At 42.1% G+C, this 23,569-nt stretch overlaps 2 protein-coding genes across 5 annotated transcripts in view; one reads left to right on the top strand and one right to left on the bottom strand.

Moving 5' to 3' along the window:
- Nucleotides 1–23,569, bottom strand: part of PRMT2 (protein arginine methyltransferase 2) — a 486,423-nt gene that overhangs the window by 30,128 nt on the left and 432,726 nt on the right. The window lies entirely within an intron of this gene.
- PCNT (pericentrin) overlaps nt 1–23,569 on the top strand; it is a 168,027-nt gene that overhangs the window by 5,776 nt on the left and 138,682 nt on the right. For 3 of the 4 annotated variants that reach the window (XM_068245315.1, XM_068245317.1, XM_068245314.1), the window contains exons 2-6: nt 3,293–3,469; nt 9,330–9,488; nt 13,192–13,341; nt 14,381–14,527; nt 18,777–20,393. In XM_068245315.1, the coding sequence (XP_068101416.1) occupies nt 3,293–3,469; nt 9,330–9,488; nt 13,192–13,341; nt 14,381–14,527; nt 18,777–20,393 (2,250 nt within the window). The remainder of the gene's footprint in view (nt 1–3,292; nt 3,470–9,329; nt 9,489–13,191; nt 13,342–14,380; nt 14,528–18,776; nt 20,394–23,569) is intronic. The other variant, XM_068245316.1, reaches the window with a different exon arrangement.

The following is a 23,569-nucleotide window of genomic DNA, read 5'->3' as shown; positions in this document are numbered from 1 at the left end:
ATCAGTGGGTTATTACAGGGAAGAACAGATGTAAATATTGCACTGGCGAATTGATAAGGGGGGGGGGGGGGTCTGAGGGCAATCTGAGTGTGTAGGCGCAAGGGGCAGATTAGGGTCTGATCTGATGGGTAACAGTGACAGGTGGTGATAGGGGGTGATTGATGGGTAATTAGTGGGTGTTTAGGGTAGAGAACAGATATAAACACTGCACTTGGTAGGTGATCTGACGTCGGATCTGCGGGCGATCTATTGGTGTGGGTGGGTGATCAGATTGCCCGCAAGGGGCAGGTTAGGGGCTGATTGATGGGTGGCAGTGACAGGGGGTGATTGATGGGTGGCAGTGACGGGGGGTGATTGACAGGTGATCAGGGGGATAGATGCATACAGTACATGGGGGGGGGGGGGGGGTCTGGGGAGAATCTGAGGGGTGGGGGGGTGATTACGAGGGGGCAGGGGGGGGGATAAAAAAAAATAGCGTTGACAAATAGTGACAGGGAGTGATTGATGGGTGATTAGGGGGGTGATTGGGTGCAAACAGGGGTCGGGGGGGGGGGGGGGGAGGGTCTGAGGGGTGCTGTGGGCGATCTGGGGCGCGCGGGGGGGGGGGGAAATCAGTGTGCTTGGGTGCAGACTAGGGTGGCTGCAGCCTGCCCTGGTGGTCCCTCGGACACTGGGACCACCAGGGCAGGAGGCAGCCTGTATAATACACTTTGTAAACATTACAAAGTGTATTATACACTTTGTATGCGGCGATCCGGGTGCTAGTAACTCGCCGGCGCTTCCGAACGGCCGGCGGGTTACAGCGCGAGGTGGGCGGAGCCAGTCCCCGGCGGCCGATCGCGTCACGAATGACGCGATCGCGCCGCCCATGCCCGTAAAAGGACCGCCGCCATTTGTCAATACAGCGGTCCTTGCGGGGTCCACTTCCCGGCCGCCAATTGTCTATACGGCGGTCGGGAAGTGGTTAATGTTTTGTACTGTACATACACATATGTATCTCATTTTGTCACATATCGCCTCGGGTACACTTTTTAAGATACCGCCACCTGTGATAAATTTTAAGAATGTAAATCAGGAAGAGGAAAGTTTGGTGTTTTTTTTTTTTTTTTTTTTTTTTTTTTTTTTTTTTTTTTACAATGGGCAAACATCAACTAAGCGACATAATCTACAAAAATATGCAATTTTAGTCATTGTTTTATATTCAGTAAAGTTCCTCTTAAAAGTAAACCTAAGATGAAGAAATCAAAAGGATTCATACTTACCTGGGGCTTTCTCTAGCCCCTGTAGTCCATCAGCTCCTTCACTGTCGTCCTGGGCTGATCTGCTGTTCTCCTTTTGAAGTCTACCATCCAGTTGGGTTGGGGGCCACTGAGCATGCACGGTTGATGCACAGCAAAGATCACAGATACATTCTTTACAGACTTCTCATGTGCAGAACGCTACGGGAGTGTGATCGGGGGTTGAGTGCTTCACTGGACCATGTATGGGCAGTAGGCTGTGACTCAGCAGATTTGCAGACTTTGAGGCTGACAGTAGTGATGGTCATGTCTAGGAGAACTCAAGGAGAAGCATGTGATTTGTTTGTTCAGCTGGGTTTGGAAGAAGCCTAATGTAAGTTTAAATCCTTTTTTGCTTTGCTCATATCAGGTACTTCGGCCACGTATGCACCCCTGTTACGCTCCCGCAGCCTGGAGTGTTCTACTACTGTGCAGGTGCAGAACAATCCCGGGCACGGGAGTGTAGCAGGGGCGCTCATGCGCAGCAGCAAACAACTGGCCAGATTACTAGGAGGAATAGTCAGTGAGCGGAGAGGACGCCGAGGGACCCCACAGACTTCATAGGGCTGGAATAAGACCCAGGCAAGTATAAATACATCCGATTAGCCCATCTCAGGTACGTTTAAAGTAAACCAGAGATTTTAAAAATGAAAAATGTGATACTTACCCGGGGCTTCCTCCTGCCTCATAAACACATCTGAGTCCCACGCTTTCGTCTCGCGGTCTGCCTTTCAGCCGCGATCAGCCCTGGTAACTTGCTCAGTCGCTTTAGTCTGGGTCTACTATGCATGCACGGGAGGTCTGCGCATGTGCAGAAGACACAGACTGGACCCGACTGAGCAAGTTACCGGGGCTGATCGGCAGACCGCAGTAGGTCGGCGTTTTCTCAGACGTGTGTATGGGGTGGAAGGAAGCCCCAGGTAAGTATCAAATCTTTCGTTTTTAAGATGTGTTTTTTTAAGTGTACCTGAGATGAAAAAAGAAAACCTTTTATACATACCTGGGGCTTCCTCCAACCCCCTTCAGGCTATTGGCTCCCTCGCCATCCTCACGGGCTGCCTCGATCTTCTGCTTGCTGCCCGGCTAAATCTTCCAGTCACTGTCAATTGGCCATGCCAGGCCGCGCATGTGCAGTACGTGGCAGCAAATGGAAGATATACCTGTGCGCCCCAGGAGGATGGCGAGAGAGCCAATGGCCTGAGGGGCGCTGGGGAAAACCCCATGTACAAATAAATGGTGTGTGTGTGTGTTTCCTTAAAAAAAAAGGTCTTGATTTTTTTAAAGATTAACTGAAGTAAGCGGAATATGGAGGCTGCCATATTTATTTCCTTTTAAACAATATTAGTTGCCTGGCAGTTCAGCTGATATTTTTTTGTTGCAGCAGTGTCTTAATCGCATCCCTGACAGCCAGGCAATTTGCATTTTTTTAAAAAGAAATATGGCAGCTTCCATATCCCACTTAGTTCTGGTGTGCTTAACGTAGATGTGTGTTTGAAGAACGAAGTTTGCTAGTTTTATTATCTTCATGGTCAGGCCAGAGAGTGATGAACAAAATCTATTAGAACTTGTGTGCATCCATTATGGTATGGGTATTGCAGTGTTAAGTAGCTGTACGTGTAAATCTCTAATCCTTCCGAAGCTGATTATCTTACTCAAACATAGTGAGATGGTTGTCATCGCCTGATGTTTCTTTTGTGGCATTATCATTTAAATTGACTTTTTTGTTCTAGTCCTCTAACTTGACTTTTAATTTTTATTAACTTTTTTTAAACAGCCAATTTGTGTTATATATATATTTTTTTATGGAAGCTGTTCTTTTTCTATTCCCCCCAGCCTGCTGAATGCGTTGATTTTTATGAGCATTTTACTGTTAGAAAAGTACTTGGGGCTTCTGTCTGATTTTTGCCTCAATGCACGCCTGTTTTCGTGCTGACGATGGCATCGCCTGTTTTGTGGCCCTGCTACCTGTTCCTCACCTACCTGTCCCTCTATCTGTCCTTTATTTTCCTCTGCAGCTTGCTCACTTCAGACAGCAAAAAACAAAAGGGCAAAACTCTAAGGAGCAGAAAAAGACGCAGAAGAGGAAGGGTGAGATTGTTCACCAGAATGTTCCGCCGGAGGAGAACTCGCTAATCGAAGCTGAATGTATTGAGAAGTTTCTGGAGTCTGACGCGGGCCACGTGTCATCTGAGGTAGTGATTCCCTCACGGTTATTTCTTAGTGATGGTTCTAACGTAACAAAATGTAACTATTCTTTTTCTCGTTTACATTTTTAGGTTCATTAAATAGCTGTAGCCTAAATAATGATCTTTATTTCGTATTGTTGCAGAAGTACCGGCATTTGCTTCTCACATTTTCACATATTTTTGTAAATCTAGATTTTCTTTGTTTCTATTTATATTTGCATGTAGTGTGGTTTGTGAGTCTATTACAACCATAGCCAAATATTTTGCTTTTTTTTTGGGGGGGGGGGGGGGGGGATTCACTTATCGTTAGAGAGCACATATTGATTTACATACTGTACATATTGCTATAGCGACGTGGAAATGATTACACTGCTTATATAATATTAACATATGAACTTCATAATCAGAAATATTGTACAACTTGTGGTATAACAGTACGCTTATTAGTTTTTATATTATGCTCCTCTAGCAGCTGGATGGTACATTGAAATACTGCATATTTAAAGATTAGCAAACTATTCCCGAATAATGTACCAGGGAAAATGACTTTTAAAATGTGGTCTACAGACAACCCTGAAGTGGTACTAAAAAGAGTAAACCCATACTTTATTCCCAATAACAATGGTAGTAAAAACCTAACTATATCAGTCAAACAGGTGGTACAAAATAATCCGTGTGTGTGTATATAGGTCCTTGCTGATCTGCCACCTCCCTGTATATCCGTAACCCGAGAGGGGTGTAGCCACCTCACACACGTGTAGGAGAAAGAACCGTAACACAACTGTTTAGGCAGATATGGCCAAGGTGTGGCAATCCCTGTAACGTGGACACAAAAATCGTGCTGCTAGGTTGTTTAAACTATGCTGTGAGAAATACATATTGGGTGCAAATATACACAGTGACACAGACTCTGTCACAGAGCTCTGACTTAGGCTGATGTGGCTGGGATTGTTGGTGGGGGGGATGTTGGAAATATTTTTTTTTTTAAAAGATTAATTTTTATTGATTTTTTTGCATATAAACACAAACCTAAAATAACCCCCCCCCCCCCCCAATCCCCCCACACTTATAAAGCGTAAATACTTGACAAGATGACATGGTCTTAAATGATAACAGACCGCAGAACAGTTGATGCCCGGGTAAAACTTGCTCTAAAATTGATCAGTAGATAGACAACTTTTATACATTATAGGCTTCTGATACACTGACATTAATGTCTAGATCTGTTATTACTTTATCATTAGCTTCCACCCAAGCTCCCCACACTTTATCAAATTTCCCAATCTGACCTCTAATCTGATAAATTAGATTGTACAGTGGAGGGTTAAGATTAACCAATTTTTTTTTAGATCAGCAAGCTGGGGGGTGTTGGGTTGTTTCCATTACAGCATAATACACTTTCTAGCATAATAAAAGACAATGCGCAGGAACTTCTTCTTATGCTTGCTACATATAGCGTTATCAATAATGCTAAGCATCATAGCTTTCAAGGAGATCTCCACCGGCCGGCCAAGGACCTTTGCTAGGAGAGAAGCTATTGAGCTCCAGAATGCCTGAATATCAACACATTCCCAGATGCAATGTATGAAATTAGCATTCGGGTGACCGCACTTGAAGTACACCAAGCTAATGTTAGAGCCCATTTTTGCTAACCTGAGTGGAGTATAATATGCCTGATGGAACCACTTAAGCTGTATTTATTTATCCTGCGCACTAATAACAGAGGACATATAATACATTTCGAATTCCCCCCCAATCAGCTTCCGTGAAAATGTAAACATCTGACTACCATTTAAGTTTAGCAGCCTCATACCTTTGGAAGCCACATTTGGTGGACAAGATAGAATAGTATCTAGAGATCTGTTTGGAGGTGTCTTTGAAGAATCAGAAGCTCCAGCTCCGAGGGTTCAATCCGAACACCAGAAGTGCCCCATTGGACCTGTACCGCGTCTCTGAGTTGGAAATATTGGAAAAGCGAACTGCGCGGAAGACTGCACTCGCTTCTGAGACGTACAAAGGATTTAAGAGCTCCACCCGTGTAAATGTGATGTACTTAATTCTATGTCTAAACCAGAATTGGACATTATCGAATTTGTAAAGTTCCGGCAAGCAGGGATTGACCCATAAGGGGGTACTGGGAGAGACTGCATTATCAATTTTTGGGAATACTTTAGTAGCTACTTTATATATTTTAACAGATGAGTTGTTAAGAAGTGTACCTTCTGTGCGGGGGCGCTACCCCTCTATAGATTACATTGCTTAGAGCCTCGTATGAGGTGGCTATGTCTGCTTCCAGATTTAGAGAGGCGTCAAGCCTGTTCTGAGCTCATCCAGTGTTGTATATAAGTAAGCTGTGCTGCTAAGTAATATAGGTAGAAGTTTGGCAAAGCTAGGCCACCTAACTCTGTTGGGAGTCTTAGGGCTTGTTTCCACTGTTGCGACGCGATTTCGCCGGCATTCCGACGCTTGTAAAAACGCATGCGGATGCGTTTCCACATGCGTTTTTTACGTGCGATTTCGAAATTAACCATGACACTGCCAGGGCAAAATAAAATTGAAAAAGGTGCGAAATCGCACGCGAAATCGCGGGTAAAAACGCATGTAACAAACGCATGCGTTTTTACTATTAAATACATTAGCGGCGATTCGCATGCATTCCACTTGCAGGCGAATTCGTTGGCTCTTTTGTGCGTTTTTTTTACCGCTGAAAAAAACGCACCTCAACAACGCTACAGTGGAAACAGGCCCATCCACTTGCATTACATGTGCGAATCTGCATGCGTTGGACGCATGCAGATTCGCGATAGTGGAAACGAGCCCTTAACGTGGCTAAAGCTAATCTAGGTGCTGACCACCCCCCCCCCACCCCACCCCCCAAATAAAGCTGTTAATACTAATATTCATTTTTTTTTTTTTTTTTTTTTTTAGTAAAAGCTAGGGGCCATCTGCATTACGTATAGTAGTTTGGGGGCGACTACCATTGTAAGAATTGTCACTCTGCCTGCTACATTTAAGGGGAGCTTGCCCCAGGATTTGATTTTCGATTCTATGTTGTCCATCGGGTAGGATGTTGACAGGGATGTACCTATTGATGTTCCTGGTCACATTGACTCCTAGGTATTTGAAGAATTTGACTACCTCTAGTTGTGAAGCGGGATCTATTTGCTGTCTATCCTTAAAATCTAGGGGAAATAAAGCAGATTAAGTCCATTTCACACGAAGGCCGGATATTTTGCCGAATATATTGTAGATACGGAAAACCTCTACAAAAGAGGGGTCCGGATCCGCAAGATATAATAAACATCTTCGGTGTATAGAGAAATGCGTTCCTCCATGCGGTTCAGCTTGAGGCCCGTCAGTGCAGTGGATGTGCGAATGTACTCCGCCAAGGGTTCCATGGCGAGGGTAAACGGATGAAAGGAGGCACCCCTGCCGTGTTCCCCTCCTAATTTTAAAGGGTTTGGAAATGTGAGAATTAACTCTAATTTTTGCCCTGGGATCCTCTTAAACCATTTTCTGAAAATTTTCGCCAAACCCCATTTTCACTAGGACTGCTTGCATGTAGGGCCATTCAAGTCGAATGCCTTGTGAGTGTCGAGAGATAAGATTACTCTAGAACCTGCATTGCTATGGGGGAATTGGATATTAGAAAACAGCTTCCTGATATTTTATTTAGTGGACTTGCCGGGGATAAAGCTGGTTTGGTCTTCGTGTATAAGGGAGGGGATGAAGTGGATCAGTCTGTTTGCCTGGACCTTGGCTAAAATTTTGGCGTCTGAAGATGTTGTGAATATTGGTAATATTTATTGCACTGTACAGTGTTCACTTCCTGACAAAGCCCTTTGGGGTGAAACATGTTGAAGTCTGTCACTGTATAAATTTGCACCCTACATGTATTACCCACAGCAGCTGGGGTTTCTTTACCCCAGCGTTTATCCATGAAGCTAGATTAAGATTTGGATTCATATTTTGTACGCACTCTTAAGGTAAGTTCGAGTATTGTTAGGGCCAAACCGAACTTGCAATAGCGCTGGTGATTTATAATGTGAACGTAACCGTAGGGCTGATTCACACCGAGAGCACTTTTGTAAGTGCCAGTGTTTTGAAAAGCGATTGGCTAATGTGTTTTGTATGAGCTAGTTCACACTGAAAGAAGTGTTCCCCCCCCCCCCCCCCCTGCGGGTCCTGCAGAATTTTGGAGACTACTCTGCTTCAATGTAGTATTCAAAGTATGGAACCATTGTGAAATCGCTTTAAAAATTGCTGAACAGAATGATTTGTGTGGTTTTTTTTGTTTGTTTGTTTGTTTTTTGTTTTCTTTTTTTGCCAAAAGTTGTTCAATTTCAGTTCAAAGTGCACTTCCTGTTTTGCCACGAAAACTACAAAATCCCTACACACAAACGCTCCAAAATCACTAGGCACCTGCCAGGAATCGCTACTGAAAATTGCTACAAAAAGCAATACTTTTTTTTTGGTGTGAACTAGCCCTCATTTTCTGCAATAATGGTATTTTAAAGAAGCAACTATCAGACATACCCAGTTGGATTCCAAGATATCAGATTGTGTCTACTGATAGAGATACCTCTTCTTCAGATCTTCTGTAGTGTGCCTAGGAATATTGAGGCACAAGATTTGCAATTTAGTTTTAACTGTTGTATACAATAAAATCTCCCCGAAACTTACTCGGCTGAACCTTGAGACCTTTTTGTTGTCAAATGAATCAGGTTCTCTGCTGTACTTCGCTTAGCTGTATAAGCAAGTGATGATATATAAATTGGAGATCCAGCATTTTTTTTTCTCCTCTGATGTCAATGCTCTGTTAAAAGCACTGCATTCAGGAAGTATATTAAACAGCCCTGTTGGGTCCCTTCCAGACTGACAAAATGCTAGCAATACTCCATCTTTCTGTCAGTTGATAATCTCTGCAGTTCCCGTTAAGGCAGGAACTTGTTTTGCTTGGACTGCAGGTTGTAGCTGTTCTCTCTGGAAAGTATTTCACGTGTTTGAGTGGTAATACCCGGTACATAGAGTATTTAAAATATGAAAACTAGATTTGCATGGCTCAGCTTTTTTCTGGAGTGTGACACTTTGTTACCCATAATTGGTCTGGTTGCCTTTACTCTGACACTCAGACTTTCCATTGACAAATTAAAGACTTAAACCTTAATCAACCTTAACTGATGATAAAAAAAGAAAAGGTTTAATTTACCTGGGGCTTCTAACAGCCCCCTGCAAACGTCCTGTTCCCTCGCCAGGACAAACTGATCCTTTGGTCCCCCGCAGCGAGCGATTTATTGTGATTTTGCAGCTCAAATGCATTTTTGCATTTGTATTTTTACTGCGCTTTGCAATTGAGATTCCTGTTCAATAGAACAAGAATCACAACGCAATTTCCCCCAAAGCGCTGCATGCATTGTGCTTCAGATTGTTACAAATCACAAACATTGCAGTGAGAATGTCCATAGGGATACATTAGCAGCAGTGCTGTGCTGATCACCGGCGATCAGCAAAATGCTACCGAAGTACCCAGTGTGAACCAGCCCTCATTGTCACTGAGAGATAACCGGTATGCATCTTGTATGCATCCACTCAACCAGGGTGTGACTTCTGTTCACTGAGGAAAACCTTTTCTGCTTCTCACTAGTTCGGAGGCTGTGTTTAAGGCCTGGTTAAAATAATAAATCCTAGCATATGTAACCGCCATTCCCAGTGCTTACTGTCACTAGCGATGCTGAGGAAGTAAAAGGTTCACCTATGTTTAATCTCTTACCCATAAACGGTAAAAACTTAAATAAAAAAATAAAAAAATATTTCTGAAAGGTTTGTGTGAATGATTATAACATATTTTCCCTTTTTTTCCGGAAAGGTGAGCTTGGCATGCAGCTCGCTGGATTTGTCGCAGTGCCAGGACAAAATGTCTGAAGCGGGTGTCAGCCTGAAAGTGGAACTGGAAGAGACCGAAAGCTATGCTCAAGACTCTACATTGTTGCAGACCACAGTTAAGGATGAGGATTCATTTAAACAGGTTTTTCAGTTTGTTTGATTTTACATTTTCAGTCCGATTAGTCCTAAGGGTCAGATCACACATGCTTTAAAAAACGTATCCGTGAGATGTTTTTAAAGCTCCTCAAACGCAGGAAGTGGATCCTATGTTAAAAATAGGACCTGCTTCCATGGATCGTAAAACAAGGATCGTACACGGATCAGTGTGCCGCGGAACACAGAATCTGTGTTTGGCACGTTTTCCCAGACCGGATGCTGACACTGTCCGTTCTCATTAGGCTAGTCACCTGCATCCACGCTGCCAACATGACGTCATACATGCGTATCCCACCATCCATTGCCCGCCGCTTGGTCCCTTCTGAACAGCCCGGAGGCCAGGGGATTCTCCATTTGGCTGCAACAGACCAATGGGAATCCTCAGCAACAAGGAGAATTCTCATTTATTCATGTTGAACCAATGGAAATTCTCCCTGTTGCTAGGGAGAATCGGCCTGCTGCAGCCTATGGAGAGCAATGCCTCTGCTGGCCTGTGGGCTGCTGAAGGGACTGGGCGGGGGTGAGACAGGCGAGTGGGGTTGCATACTGGCCGAGGTGAGTGAAGCTGAATGATCGAATATTTTGTGCAATGTGGATGTAGAACAGACGGAACACATCTGCCTGGCGGATGAGCGTTCAGTTTCCATTCTGCATCTGCACCAATGTGAACCGAGCCTAAGAAGTGTAATCAAAATGTACCTTTCCTACTTTTACAGGTGGCAATGTTACCTACTGAATGCAGCATAGCCATACGGCCTTAAAGGTGTAATCTAACACCAAATAAAAGTCACAAGTAAAATTGATCTCACTCTAAATCAAGTATAAATAGTCCTTTACCATAAACCTTAGGAATGGAAATGTCCTAACCAGGGCCAAGCTTTTCAGTTTGACATAACAGTATTTTGCTTCCTATGTACAGGAAATGGAATTAGTGGTGGCTGAGTTATCACACATTCCAGAGGGCATGATTCACCAAGCTGTCAGCTGAGTTGCCGTTTACTCAATAATCTTTTCAGTCTTGTACAAAATTAGATTTCAATCCTTACGGCTTCTGCTAATTCTAGTTTTTCATTGATGAAAATGGAAAAAAATGATCTGACTTGTCAGGCTAAAAATGTCATATCTAATGCTGTAAATACATGTTTAGTGTTTTCCGGCAGATTCACTGGCAGATCGTGTGTTTCCCCCCCCCGATCAACTTCCATTTACTTGTATGAGAAAATTGTTCATAAAAATGATCAAAATCAGATCGGACCGGTTGGAATTGATCTATTTAGCCATCTATCTGCCAAAAAACTCTTTGTGCATTCCGAGCATAATTCCAACCCATAAGAACAATTGAAATGCTTTGTTCTTATACAGTCATGGGTAGGGTTGCCGCGGTATATCGGTATGACGATATACCGTGGTTTGATTGTGCGTGGTAATTATTCTGACCTTGATGGGGCTCCGGGCAGATCATGTCGTGGACAGCAGGTATCTCTTAGAGGTGCTTGGTAGGTTTGACGTGAAAGTGCTGCAGTACTTGTGACTGTACTGCTGGGCCAGCCTGTAATGGAAAGCATGGGTAGAGAAAGTAGAAGTGGAGTGTCATATCTACAAAACTTTGAGCATATCATATGCTCACGCAGCCACCATAAAGAGAATAGCATCCCTCTTTTTAACACTATCAGGAAGTGAACTCTTTGACCTGGAACTGAATTTATTTAAAGGCAACCCGAGGTGGGTTTTAAGAATGCTATTAGGACACAGAGGCTGGTTCTGCATACTATCACCAGCCTCAGTGTCTATACTGTGCCCCCCCCAGTCTCCTCCCTGCTCTCTGCTGTCCCCCATAAATAAGACCGCTGTGCTAGCGACATGCACCTTGTCGCCAGCAGGCTCCCCGCTTGCGTCCCTTCCCTCCAACCAGCTTACGGAAGTGGGGAGGGAAGGGATGCAGGCGGGGAGCAGCGCTATACAGGAGGCGGGGGGAGCGGCAGTGACAGACACTCAGAGGTAAACAGCCTGCTACTGACAAGGTTCATGTCACTAGCACATCGGTTTTATTTATGGGGGACAGCAGAGCGCAGGGGGGAGACAAGAGGCTGGTGATAGTATGCAGAACCAGCCTCTGTGTCCTAATGGTATTCTATAAAACCCACCTTGCGTTCTCTTAAATGTTGTTTTTTTCACAAAAGTGCTCACGAAATTGCTTAGTGATTTTCCTATACCTTGCATTGAAGTGCAAATGCTAAGGAAGTGGTGCAACACCCGTGTTTGTGATTAGAAAGAAAGCTCATCGCTCAGAACACTCACATGAGCGATCATTGCTCAAGCGTTTTTATAGTGCTTTTAAAAAGTGTGAACAAGCCCTAAGACTCATCAGGGGACCATGATGGACATGTTTATATTTTTTTAGATAATCTATGCGTATTGAAACATAATTTGAAGTGGTAAGTTATTAAGTTATTCCCATAATTGTACAGCGACCATTATAACCTGATTATTCACTGAAGTTGAAGTTTTCATAGTATACTGTAAAACCGGCTTTGTTTATTTCTAAGTATCGGTGTAAAAATAATAGCTCGATTTCGATTTAGGATTAATGGTACTCTGGGCAATTGCATTTGAATTTATAAAATTGAATGAGATCACCAACAGGCTTGTTATCTGTCTTAAGGTGCGTATTAATGATACAATTTTTTTTAATCAGATGCGATCTTTCAAAAGATCGTAGCTAATCGGAAGGCAATTATCGTTTGTTCCCATTAATGGAATGTTTTAAAAAGGTTTAACATATCGATTCAATCATAAAATCCAACTTTCGGATCGACAATTTTTAATTTTCCGATCGACCAAAGAATTGTATCATGACGATTTGTGCCACAAACTGCACCGTGTTTTTTTTTTTTTTTTTTTTTTTTTTTTTAATACAATTCGATCAAAAAGTGTCGACAGATCGCACCTGAAGGAACAATTGTACCCTTTTAAAGAGGAACTGCCGCTAAAATCTTCAAATTTAAAACGCATACAAATAAGAAGTACGTTTTTCTTCCTGAGTAAAATGAGCCATAAATTACTTTTCTCCTATGTTGCAGGCGTTTACAGCAAGTAGTAGAAATCTGACATTACCGACAGGTTTTGGGTTAGTCCATCTCTCCATAGGGGGTTCTCAGCATGGCCTTTATTGGGCTAGTTCAAAACCTGTCAGTTCTGATTTCTACTACCTACTGTAAGTGACAGTAACATAGGAGAAAAGTAATTTATGGCTCATTTTACTCTGGAAGAAACCTACTTCTTAATTGTTTGTTTACATATATTTTACATTTTAATTTAATTTTTGCGACAGAGGTCCTTTTAATGGGCACCTTAATTATTAAGGTAAGTGTTGTACTCCTGCAGCTGATTGCTATTGTATTCCATTGCAGTGGCTTATTGCATGCTAGCTTGCTGAACTTTTAAGATGGTAGGACGGTATGTGTTTTGTATGTCCACCTACCATCTGATATTTCTACTAAAAATGATCATGGCAATGCTACTACATGCAAGCTGCAGTCAGTCTGCATTTAATGTACATTCACATTTGAAAAATGTGTATCTCATTGACTGTCTCTAGTCTCTCTGTTTTGTACTCAGTACTTAGCCACAACATCATTGTAGTTAGGTGAAATTTGTGATGTTAACAATGATCACCATTATATTTTTAGGAACTTCAGTTTGCTGTCCAAGATCAAAATGAAATCATAACACAGCTGTCAAGTAATTTGCAGGAGGCATTACTGAGTCGAAAGGAGATGGAAGAAAATGCCTTATCTTTATCCAATCAAATACAAGCAGTCCAGCAGCAGCTTCAAGATGTGAGTATTATGGATTTCATCTTGAAATTAGGTAAAAGAATGAGTAAAGTCCCAATTATTCGGCACAGATGGGGATTGCATGACAGATATGAGTGTGTGCCGGTTACTTGAGCAGTCTAGCAACCGACCCTAAAATGACACTATAACCACCAGATGCAGGTCAGGCCAAACATGAACACAATGCAGCAGCTGGAAATTTGCAGGAAGTGTAAAAGATGGCATCCAGACGGTATTGTAAGTTGTTTTTCTGCATGCAGCTCTGCAAAACACAAAAGTTTCGCCCTATTCTTTCCCCTCAGGCAAGCTAGTTGGTTCAGACTGCCGGATGCCTAAGCTCTGGATAGCGGGGGTTATACTGAACTGCTTCCTCTAAATTAAGTGGCTCTTCAGCGTCTCCACCTTTTTCTCATGTTTTCGTCTCCAGCATTGTCATTAGCAGATACTTTGTAGAATAAAGAGGTGTGTGTGTGTTGCTCTGACACTCTCCTCTCCGGCGGTGCGCTTTCTCCTCTGTGCTGCTGTCATCTCCTGGTGCCTGTAGTAACCTCATGACCCAGCGGTGTATGTGAACAAGCGCATGCTGCCGGTGGGTCACTACAGGCACTGAGAGATGATGGCAGTAAGGGGAGTGAGAACACCAGCTGGAGAGGTGGGTGAGAGAGCTTAGCTGCTGCCTCGGGGTGCAGTATTTCCAGGTGGAACACCAGGGGGAGCTGCAGTAATTGATTTTTTTTTTTAATAGATTTTATGCTGGAATCTTAAAAAAATTATATGTAAAACACTGGCAGCAATACATCCCTCTCTGATCTTATATCGACCAAAGAGGGATCTCTTTTTAGGCATGTTGGGCAGGTTTTACATTGCAAAATGATTTGTATAGTATTGATATGTCAGCAGATTTTCTAACTGTACTAGAATATTACTGTAAAGAGGAGTGCAACAATATTCCCTATTTTTCTCTTTATAAAGCTTTGAGACTTTGGTAGTTTGGCTTATTTATCTTTTATTTACCTTTTTCATTTCTTCATGACTAATAAAGGCCAGCAAAGTGCTAAAGAAAAAAAGCCTGGGAAGGAAAGAGCTACATGATGCCCAGCAGCAGTTTTCTGAAATCCACAGCAGTCTCATGGAGCAAGCAGTCAAAAGAGCACAAGACCTAGAAAGAGAACTAGAAACCTCCCAGAAGGTATGTACAGTTTTCTGGGCAGCTTGGAAATGTACTGCAGATTAACAATGATGAGAATTCTCTTCAAGACAGACCTCAGCAGTTTGTTGGTTTTAAAGCATAGGTGAGAAGTCAAACACAAGGCGCGGTCCGAATGTGGCTTTCCTTGCCAGTCTTTCTGGCCCTCCAGAGCTTCAAATGGGCATCATTGTTACCCTTAAAGAATTACAGTACACTTTCTTCCCATCCAAAGGAGCAAACCTGTGTCAGTGTGTATCTGCTTGAAACAAAGTAAGCTTGAACAACAACTAGGACCCCTGTTGCTGGTAACACCCCCCCCCCCCCCCCCCCCAAAAAAAAAATTTTTTTAACAAGAAGACTAAGGGGGAAGTGAGCATTGTTGTTGAGTTGGAGTCGGAGCAATTTTTGGGTACCTGGAGTTGGAATCAGAGCTGGTGGTTTCATAAACTGAGGAGTTGGATGATTTTTGTACCGGCTCCACAGCCCTGGAAGTGAGTGCTAGTATCTTGCCTTAAGCCACATTTGATCTTGTTCCCTTTCTTATGAAGCAGCACTGAGGCAGGTAAATATTACACTGCTCCACTGCAGAAGGGGAAGGAATTACCCCCAAATGTATGCTATAGTTATGCCACCTAGTTTGGGACTGTAAAATAAATGTTAAATCTTATTAATCTATTTGGCCTGTGATTTAGAACAGTGTTTCTCAACATTTTATTGGTATGTACCCCTTTTAAAACCCTGTACTCACCAAGTACCCCCTAGCACAGTAAACATTATCACACGTACCCCTTGACAAATATATATTTAATCGTAATACATAATTGGTTCTAAGCAATGTACAATTATTTACTATTGCTTACAATTAGCTAAAACACTAATTTGTGTTTAAGATTTATCATTTTCTAAGACTCTAAATTAGTTATTCTTGGTTAAGTATAATAAGCCTGAGTACCCCCTGGAACCATCAGAACTACCTCCTGGGGTACGCGTACCAGATGTTAAGAACCTAGGATTTAGACTACAGTGTACTCCCCAAAATGCTGGCATGAATAAGTAGGTGGGTGTGGCGGGACATGGGTATGAAGGGCTGGCACGACTCTGCTTACAGCCTAGGAGGAGGAGGCGAGCTGATGACAGCCAGATGCTCACCAAAATTAGGCAGGTAGAGCACCCGGCTAAAAGAGTCTGGGGAGAACAATGTACTAGGTTTTAGATTTTTGACCCCCTATGTGATTGTTTGACACCCCTGGTTTTAAAGGGTTGTTGTGATTATTATTTTTTTATGTACTATCTCTACTTGTCTTTGTCTAGACAACTCACCTGAGGAAGCATAAGAAATGGTAACCCTTTTTTAAAAAAAAAAGAAAACTGAAGCATTTTTTAACCTCTTCCGGATGTGCGCAATTTCTGGCCCCTAATGACCCGATACTTTTTTTCATGAATACCAGGCAACTGGTATTTGTTTAAAAGGAAATAAAAACGGCAGCATCCATATTTTTCTCACTTCAGTTGTCGTTTAACCTCCTTAGCGGTTATCACGAGTCCAACTCGGGGTGAAAAAAACAAGCTAGGAGCGGTTGTCCCGAGCTGAACTCATGGTAGCCGCCAGGAGTTCTATGCAGAGTCATGCGTGTAGGGGTTTTCTTTACTCACCTCCTGGGGGATCCCGACATCGCCCGCCATTCTTTTTCCTCTCCTCAGAGGCTCTGCTTCCCCCTGGTGAGATTGCAGTCTGTCGTCATGACAACAGTCAGCAATCTCAATATAGGGTTACAGCGCCACCCAGAGGATGGAGGGAGAACAGCAGCGCTGGATCCCGGAGAGGTGAGTGAGGTCTGGGGCTGCTACAGATCTCTCTGCGGTGTGATTTAATTTTATTTGTTTGTTTTTTTTCTCCAGGCTTGCACCACTTTCAGATCCTAAAATCTGGAAAGAATCAGACTGCCAAGGGGGTTAAAGCACTCCTAAAGTGTGCTGAAACTAAAATTAAAATTATGGGGTGCAAGAACGCTTCCCCCTGCCATCCCCTCATGCTACCCATTGTCTTCCTGGTCCCTTCCGCTCCACAACCTTTTTTTCCTACAACCTCCCAAAAGTTCACCAATTAGTGAACAAGTGATTCTAAACTGGGGATGCCTGTGGTTCCTTACCATGCATGCAGAATGAAAGCAAGCACTCATGCACTTCCTCTCTTTCGTGCACAAGTGCTTCCTTATACTAGGCATACATGGTGCACAACTCCTGCAAATTCATTTGATGAGCCAGTTGAATATTAAAAGGCTGTGGAACGGGAGGGACCCTGAAGACAACTAGAAGTGTGATGGTTGATTGGGTAAGTTAATTTAAACACTATATGCCCAATTTAAAATTTTTATTTCTGCTTCAGGTCTACTTTTAAAATACTATATTGTGCTCATGATTTATGGTGAGCATTGCTTTAGGGTCAAAGGCAGGTAAGCTAACTATAAAAGGCAATAAGGAGTTGTACGATTTTTAAATTGAATGCAGTTCCATTTTAAAAGCCATCCCCCTCCCCAACACCCACACATGCCCACTTTTTTGAGTTCTCGAGAAAACACTTAATCTTTACATATAGATTACAGTAACCTTAACCACTCTACCCCCGCCCGTACCAATTTCTCCGTCCCTTTTTCCATCCTTTAACCCCCAGGGACGGAGAAATCCGTACTTTGCGCGCTCCCACCGCTGCCCGCGCTCCTGCTCGTAAACACGCCGCCCACCGCTAGTAAACACGCCGCCGCCCGCTCGTCCGGAGATTAATGAACGGGAAAATCCATTCCCGTTCGTTGATCTAAGCCCCGCAATGATCCGCTGCTCTCCGATGGGCAGCGCGATCATTGTGAACAAAAACTCACGTGTCCAGCCTCCTTATACTTCCTCCGAGCGTCCGGAAGGACGCTTGGAGGTCGCATTACATAAAAAGTTACTGTTGCCATCTTGTGGCCAAATAGTAAAACTACACCCTAAAAATTTTTCAAACACAAATGAATTCGTTATACACAAAAAATTAACTCATTACCTCCCACACTCCCCATTTTTTTTTTTTTGTAATGAAAAAAAAAAATTAAAAAATGTTCAACTAAAAAAAAAATACATAAATAGTTACCTTAGGGACTGAACTTTTTAAATATTTATGTCAGGAGGGTACAACACTGTTACTTTATAAACTATGGGCTTGTAATTAGGGATGGAGGCAAAACTGAAAAAAATGCACCTTTATTTCCAAATAAAATATTGGCGCCAAACATTGTGATAGGGACATAATTTAAATGGTTTTATAACCGGGACAAAAGGGCAAATAAATTTCATGGGTTTTAATTACAGTAGCATGCATTATTTAAAAACTATAATGGCCGAAAACTGAAAAATAATTAATATTTTGCCCACATTTTTCCTATTTTCCCGTTAAAACACATTTTAGAATAAAATAATTTTTGGCATAATGTCCCTCTTAAAGAAAGCCTAATTGGTGGCGGTAAAAACAAAATATAGTTCATTTCATTGTGATAAGTAATAATAAAGTTATAGACGAATGAATGGAAGGAGCGCTGAAAGGTGAAAATTGCTCTGGTGCTCGGGGTAAAACCCCTCAGTGGTGAAGTGGCTAATCTTTTTTTTTTTTTTTTTTTTTTTAATGTATGTATGTACATATATATATATATATATATATATATATATATATATATATATATATATATATATATATATATATATGTATATGTATATGTATATGTATATGTATATGTATATATATATATATATATATATATATGTGTATATATATATATATATATGTGTATATATATATATATATATATATATATATATGTGTATATATATATATATGTATATATATATATATATGTATATATATTATAACCATTCATTTAATTAGATTGAAGCCTCTTCTGCCCCCTCCCCCAAAAATCTTTTAGAACATATGAGGCTGTATCATCTTGCATGCTGGTACAAACATTGCACAGTCTCCCAGAAATCGCAGTTGCAAAAAAAATTTCATGTGTTAGTTTTGCATGCATGTTTAAAGCTGGTAACCTGAATTTGATGCAGTAACCCACTTATCAAAACTTTTAAATATTGGTGGAGGAGTAGCTAGGTAGCTTTGTTGTATTTTCTATTTGAAATGTTGTGTTTGCAATACGGTCAAAGATCTTTTCTTGTTGTGGTTTGTTTGGTTTTCCTTTAAAAAATAACCATGTTTGTTTGGCAGATAACTAAGGAAAAAGAGAACCAAATGGCAAGGCTTAAAAATGTGGTGCATGAGCAACAGAAGGAACTTGAATTACTTCAAGAGAAACTAAAAATGTCAGACAGTCCTATGTCTGTACTGCAGCAGGAACATTCTGAAAGAAACCAAGAAGTCATAGCACTAAGGCATCAGCTCTCTGGGTCTATTCATTCACAGTCCCCACCTCCCATTCTAGGTGATGACAAAGGAGGTGGTGATATATCCAGTGTCCATATCTGTGGAGAGGACAGTGGTGAATCTCTTTCCACTCTTGTTAAGGAGTTAAAAGTAAAACTGACAGAATCGGAGGCCCTTAGAGAATCTTTAGTTAAGAAGTTTGAAAAACAAATGGAGGACTTCGAAAATGAAAGGAAAGTCTGGGAACAAAAGCACAATGTTGTTGTTGAAAACCTCAAGGAAAAGTTGGAGCAAGCAGAACAAACGGCAGCTCAGGACAAGAATGAGAAAGATCGCCTGAATCAAGAGCTTCGTGATTTAAAGAACAACTTGAGTCTTGAAGCACAAAATGGTGAGGCGCTTAAGGCTCAGTATGAAGAAGAGATACAGCTATACAAACTGAAACTTAAGAATCTGGAAGATGAAAAAGGAGCATTTAATCAAAGACTGGTTTACGCTAAAAAGGAAGAAACTGGTTTGGATGAAGAAGAAAAGTTAATTCTGAATGATTCAAGAACTGATAACTTAAGGCATGAGCTAGAAGACATTAAAAAGAATTTAAGCCGAGTGAAAGCCAGGAAAGAACATGAGAACTCAAAAGCTGCTCAGATAATTAAAGATGATTATGAGGAACATGTGCCTAATAACAGAAATCTGACTTCAATGGAGAAGTACTTGATTCCAAACCAGCCTGATCTGTTTGAATCAACCTATGATGATCATGACCACAGCAGATTTGAACTAGATAGTGATTTTATACGGGAACAGAGTCTAAATTCTACAGTGGATGGGAACATTCCAATTCTCTGCTCTCCTATGCCAATCACTGGTGTTCTAGCTGGTGGTGCTTCATTGGGAACAATTTTGGATCCAGAGTCCTTTGCTGTCTACTTATCCAGCAACATAGTGTCATCCAGTGACCGGAGTGAATTGAGCTGTAAGCTTACTGAAGATGTAATACATAGATGTGAGGCTCTCATGGAACAGCTCCAGGACAAAGAAAAACAATTACAAAAGATCTCAGAGTCCATGGAAGAGGCTATAGAAAAATGGAAAGAAGTGACTGCTGAGCTGACTGCAACACAGCTAAAACTGGAGCAAGAAAGGGCAAACAAAAGTGCTTTAGAAAGTAGACTGTCTGGGGTGGAGAAGGAGCTAGAAAAGGCCATTGAGTTGAATCACAATCTACAGATTAGTCATCTTAATCTTAGCCAGAATTTACAGGACTCGGAGAAGGCCAGGGAGTCTGAACGGCAAGAATTTGACAATAAACTAAATTCTAAAGGCATGGAGCAACAGTTGCTTCAAGAAGAAATCAAGACAAAGGAGGAAGAGTTCTTAAAAACAGAGGCAAGCTTGCGTGATGAGTTACAACTACTAAGACAAGTAAATGAAGATTTGGAGAGCAAATTACAAGAGATGGTACGTGAACATGACAATCAGTTTAAAGGGACCTAAACTGAGAAAGTATATGTATTTTTCCTTTTAAAATAATACCAGTTGCCTGACTCTCCTGCTGATCCTGTGTCTCTAATAATTTTAGCCACAGCCCCTGAACAAGCATGCAGATCAGGTGCTCTGACTGAAGTCAGGCTGGATTAGCTGCATGCTTGTTTCAGGTGTGTGATTCAGCCACTACCGCAGCCAAAGAGATCAGCAGGACTGACAAGCAACTGGTATTGTTTAAAAGGAAACATCCATATCCCTCTCAGTTAAGGTTCCTTTTAAAGGGAACCTGTGGTGAGTCTTATGGAGGTTGACCTATGTTCTTTTAAACAATGCACATTGCCTGGCCATTCTGCTGATCCATTGCCCCTAATACTTTTAACCATAGACCCTGAACACGCATGCAGATCATATGTTTCTGAAAAAAATCTGATAAGGTTAGCTGAATGATTGTTTTAGGTGTGTAATTCAGACATTACTGACAAGAAAGATCAGCAGGACTACCAGGCAACTGGTATGGTTTAAATGAAATGAATGTGGCAGCCTCCATATGTCTTACCTTAGGGTTTCTTTTTAAAGCTTTCTTTTCTGACTAGTAGAAGAATGCTGGGATGTAAGCTTGACATTCAAAAGGAATGATGTGTACTATTGTATAGTCCAAGTAACTCGAAAAAATGACATACCTGTCTCTGTGACCAGTACTACAACATTAGCTCTCTGCAGTCTCCTCCTCAGTTTATGAGCCAAAAAAGAAATGGCCAAAAGGCAGAATAGACCACCATGGATGATATTAAACGTCATCCATGTTACAAAAGTAAACAATTGAACATTCACAGAAGACAAAGGTTTTTTTAGGGACTTGTCACTCTCTAAATATAAAAAAAATTAAATCAGAAATGGGTGGTGGAGCTGCCATCAATCTATATATAAATCTATAATTAAAGACCAGAACAATCTCTTGAGAAACACACTGAACTAAAATGGATGAAACAGACTGAAAACACACACTTGTATTATGCATGGACTGCTACAGGAACTCATAATGGTATTCCAACATCACTATCAGAAATTATGCAAAACAGACTCCTATAGACAGTTTGTGATGTGAGCTGTCTTCACAGTACACTTGGAGCTTGTTGGACCCTGGGGTAAACATAATTTTCATTTTTTCTACTGCACTACAGGAGGTCTGTATTGCATAATTTTTCATAGTGATGTTTGTGACATGGATGTTTGCAGATGAATTCTTATCAGTAAGTAAAGGTGACTCCTCATCAAAAGTAAGAGCCGCGAGAAATGCTTTTATTGCAGGCAGGACATAGTGATGATAGGTAAACATGGCTTTAATAAAGCTACTGTGGCATCATGCATTTAATCTTAGATGGAAGTGTGAAGGGTGGCCTGCTGATAACTGGCTTTGTGCTGGTAAAAAAAAGTCAATTCTTCTGGTAGTTAGCTGCTACTACATGTAGCTTGCATGTTGAAGACGTGTATGGTAAATGTTTTGCAAGAAGTACAGAGCAATGCACAAAACTTTGTGCTTAATGGCAATTTACTATCATATGCAATACATAGCCCTACCAGCTGTGATTTTGTAGGAAAGGAGAACTCTGCCCAACTGAGCCTGCAATTTCAGAGGTGGGTTAACCTAGGATATAAAATGTTGAGAAGGTAGTACTGATACTAATTAAGGCCTACACAAACCTTTACAGCCCAAAATGTTAGTTCATGATTGGTTTTGGTGCCTAGGCAAACACTGTACAAGTTGTCCTTTGCTCACTGTAGTGATCATACATGATAAGGGTTTCTCATTGAAAATGCCAGAAGCTTACTTTTCCTATCCCCTCTCCATAATACAGCTTGGCGGATGGATTTCCACTGGATGACCATTATTGCAAGTTTGTATCGGTCTTTAGTGATTGAGTATTCAAATGGCAAGGAAGTTAGGTAGGTGTAATTGAAGTGGTGACTGTTGTAGATCTGTATCAAGCCTGCCATACACTGGCAGAGACTCCTGATGTGCCCAAAAGATAGATCCCCCTCTCGATCGTCATCTGATCAGAGTGGGATTTATCATTGTCACACACTGCACATCAGTGTGAAATCGATAGGCGTCGGCGGGTCGTTAGTGGTATTACATGGTTTCCATGTCAGTTCACGTAGGGTGCCTCCGTGAACAGTGTGCGAGCCGCCGATTGCGGCTCGCAGGCCTAATGTAAACACGCGGGGAAGAAATCCCCGCTGTTTACATCAATACGGCGCTGCTGCGCAGCAGCGTCAAAAGGCAGATCGGCGATCCCCGGCCTCTAATTGGCCGGGGATCGCCGGCATACGATAGGCTGAAGCCTATCCTATCTGGCGCAGGACGGATGTCCGTCCTGCGCCGCTCAGATAAAGGGGAGGGAGGGAAAGAATGGGAGCGCGGAAAACGCTGCGGAGGGGGGCTTTGAGAACCCCCCCCGCTAACCACAACTATCCGGCGGTGATCAGACCACCCCCCGCCAGGACATCCCTCTAGTGGGGAAAAAAGGGGTGAAGTCTGGTTGCCCTGGCTGACACACGATCTGTGCTGTGGGCTGATTAGCCCACGCAGCACAGATCAGAAGAAACACCCCTGGTCCTTAAGTGGTTAAAAAATCAAAAATGCCCTCCCTTTATGACTCATGGGTTTTGCAGAAACATAAAAAAATAGTCTATTGATGCTTTTTGTGTGACTAATTTATAATTTCATGTGGCTGAATGTACATCTTTGTGAGCATGCATGCTTTTACAGACTGGCAGCCATAATGGGGTCAGTAGGTAGGCTTGACTTCAGCTGTATGTCACTCTCCATGTCCATGTAGCTAATTGCCTGGTTTTCATACTTAGTGGGTGTGAGCAGGCAACTGTGTACACATGAGATATTTTACATTTCCATATTGAGTGACATCTTAAAGTAAACCTGTAGGGGTAAAAGAGTCCCTGAGGGTTACTTTACCGAATGAGGCTTCCCCCATCCTCCAGAGTCGTCCCAATCCAGTGCTGGAAGTAAAAAAATCAAATTCCTGATCGCTGCTGCGTGCATGCGCACTAGTGGCTTCCTGCTCAGGCTCTGGCGGAATTGGCTGAGCCCGATCAGCTCATGCACGGGGTCTCAGCGCTAGATACCCTCT

This window comes from Hyperolius riggenbachi, chromosome 7 (assembly GCF_040937935.1).
Source record: "Hyperolius riggenbachi isolate aHypRig1 chromosome 7, aHypRig1.pri, whole genome shotgun sequence".
Classification (NCBI taxonomy): Eukaryota; Metazoa; Chordata; class Amphibia; order Anura; family Hyperoliidae; genus Hyperolius; species Hyperolius riggenbachi.
The sequence above is the reverse complement of the archived record's forward strand: the minus strand, read 5'-3'. Positions and strand labels throughout refer to the sequence as shown.